Genomic DNA, 2,526 nt, shown 5'->3' on the forward strand with positions numbered 1-2,526 from the left:
GCCTTCTTCAGCCAGCCTCTCCCCCCCCCCCCCCCCCCCCCCCCCCCGTTTTTCCCCTAGAAGCATCCTTGCTATGTTTCTGCCCTCTCTTTGTGGTCAATCCAAGCATTTGCAAGGTGTTGAATGAATAGTTATGAAAGTGGGCCGATAGCACTCATAGAATCCTAGGGTTCAGAGCTAGAGACCTTAGAGGTCATTGCATACAAACCTCTCTCTCTAAAGATGAATAAACTGAGACTTGGAAAAGGAAAGTGATTTGTCCAAAGTTACACAGAAAAATGTAGGAGAGCTGGAATTCAAGGCTAGAGCCTTTGACCCCAAATCCAATGTTCTTTCCTAACTATATTATACTATAGAGTCCAAAGGAAAACTGTCACTGGTACAGGCAGGAGAAGAAACAGGAGTTCAATCTAGCTCTCCAGTTCAGAAAGTGGTAAGAAGTGATAGAAATACAACCAACTGCTTCTTGCTCCCATCTTACTTCCTCTTTATCTAAAGTGAAATGACAGGGACAATGTAGGAAGTACCTGCTAGAAGATTTATAAATGGAAAGCCAGTTATCCTTTCTTCCCCTCCCCCCCCTTTTTTTTTCAGTGGAGCATGACAAAGAGTTTTTCCACCAACGCTATCATCATCGGGAATTCAGGTTTGATCTCTCCAGGATCCCAGAGGGAGAAGCTGTGACTGCTGCTGAATTTAGGATATACAAGGATTACATTCGAGAGCGCTTTGATAATGAAACTTTCCGGATCAGTGTCTACCAGGTGCTTCAGGAGCACACAGGGAGGTGAGATTCAGAATGGGAGAAGGTTTACCCTCTGGCAGACATTATGGGGGCCTGGTGAAGAGGATGGTGACAGGTGGAGTATCATGTGTGGTTGCCAAGTTAGCACCATAAATGCCAATACTATTGGACAAAATTTGCAGCAGAAACTTATTTATTTAGAACTATTGGGAAGAAGACCATGTTGACATTCATTAAATTCTCAAATTGCATTCAGCCAGCTTACCTGTCTTCTCTGTAGCCAATATTATTCTGTGTTACTGGAAATGTGCTATGGAGGACATAAAGAACAGAGTCAAAGATACAGAGTTTGGTGAATTAACAAAAACATTTGCCATTCACCCATAAAATACAAAAATTCTTTTGCATTTCAAGAGCTGAAATTGCCAGAAATTAAAGAAATAGTCACCAGTCTTAGATTTAGAAGTGGTCTCCATGGTCATTTGATCCAACATGTCTCATTCAAAAACTTAATTTCTTACAAACATACCTTGAAAAGATACTAATTTTGAGACCAGATTCTCTTGAAATTGTAGATAGAATCCTAAAAAGCCATAAGGAGATACCATTTTTAACTTTTTATTCATAAAGTTACAGAAATATATTGGTATTATTTGTAAATTTCAAATTAGTAGAGTTTGAATTAATAAGGTCTTACAGCATAATACATGACAATTGACTTTAGAGACTTGGGGGGATATGTTATAAAGGAGCCATTCCCATCAGCATCTCTACAGGAGGACAGAGGTGTCTGATCCTAAAAACCCTTCCTGATTTAAGAAGGGAGAGTTACCTTCCCCAAGGCCAAACTTTTTAATCCTTTTGGAAAAATTGATTCAGGGCTAGAGTGGAAAAATATGTAGAACTGACCAGATTGACATCATCAGAAAGAGACCTCAGACATTTCTTTGGAGGTATGATCTCTAGAACTGTGGTACTCTGATGCAGGCTGAAGCCCTTGCTCTCTTTCCCACTTACAGAGTATCTTAATTGCAGTACTTTATTAGCAAAGGCATTTAGGCACCCTAATTAACCCATGCAGATCACATCTCAGTCTTCCCATTGATTTATTGTTTTGCGTGTGGAAAATTACAATATGAGCCATTAAGCCCATTCCAAGCAATTATTAATGTATTCTCTACTCTCAGACAAATCCCTCAGAGTCCTTGAACAAGACCATATGTTTGATTTTTCTCATCTAGGCTGATTAATTGGAACTACAATAACCTCAAAGACCATTTATCAATAACACTCAATCAGTTCTGTGGCATGATGCCTTGCTTACACCATTAGCCCACTGGCAGTCATAAAAGCTTGTTGCCATTATGTTCACAAAACCTGGTTCAAAAATATTGGTCAAGAAGTTAATCTCAGGAATTTGACTGGCCTGTGTGAACACTGGGTCAGGTTCAACTCAGCTGTTCTGTGGATCCAGCCACTATGAGATAGACAGCACTCAGTCTTTCTCTGTATTCTCAGGGTACAGGCCCAAGTCATAAGAGAGTTTTGCCTTTGGTGTGGTTTGTTTTTAATTGCTTGAGTGTTTTCTTCCTTTTTTCTTTTCTTTCTTCTTTTCTTTCTTTTTCTCTCCTTTCTTTCCTTTCTTTTTTCTTTTCTTCCTTCCTTTCTTCCTCTCTTTCTTCCCTTCCTTCCTTCCTCTCTTCTCCTCCTGCTTCCTTCTTTCTTCTTTCTTCTTTCTTCTTCTTCTTCTTCTTCTTCTTCTTCTTCTTCTTCTTCTTCTT

The 2,526-nt window shown here is 39.6% G+C and overlaps 1 protein-coding gene across 2 annotated transcripts in view; it reads left to right on the forward strand.

The window, feature by feature from the left end:
- BMP7 (bone morphogenetic protein 7) overlaps positions 1-2,526 on the forward strand; it is a 93,956-nt gene that overhangs the window by 45,579 nt on the left and 45,851 nt on the right. For both annotated transcript variants that reach the window (XM_027847886.1, XM_027847892.1), the window contains exon 3: positions 595-787. In XM_027847886.1, coding sequence (XP_027703687.1) covers positions 595-787 — 193 coding nt within the window. The remainder of the gene's footprint in view (positions 1-594; positions 788-2,526) is intronic.

The sequence above is a fragment of the Vombatus ursinus genome, unplaced genomic scaffold (assembly GCF_900497805.2).
Source record: "Vombatus ursinus unplaced genomic scaffold, bare-nosed wombat genome assembly UNPS02000580.1, whole genome shotgun sequence".
NCBI lineage: Eukaryota > Metazoa > Chordata > Mammalia > Diprotodontia > Vombatidae > Vombatus > Vombatus ursinus.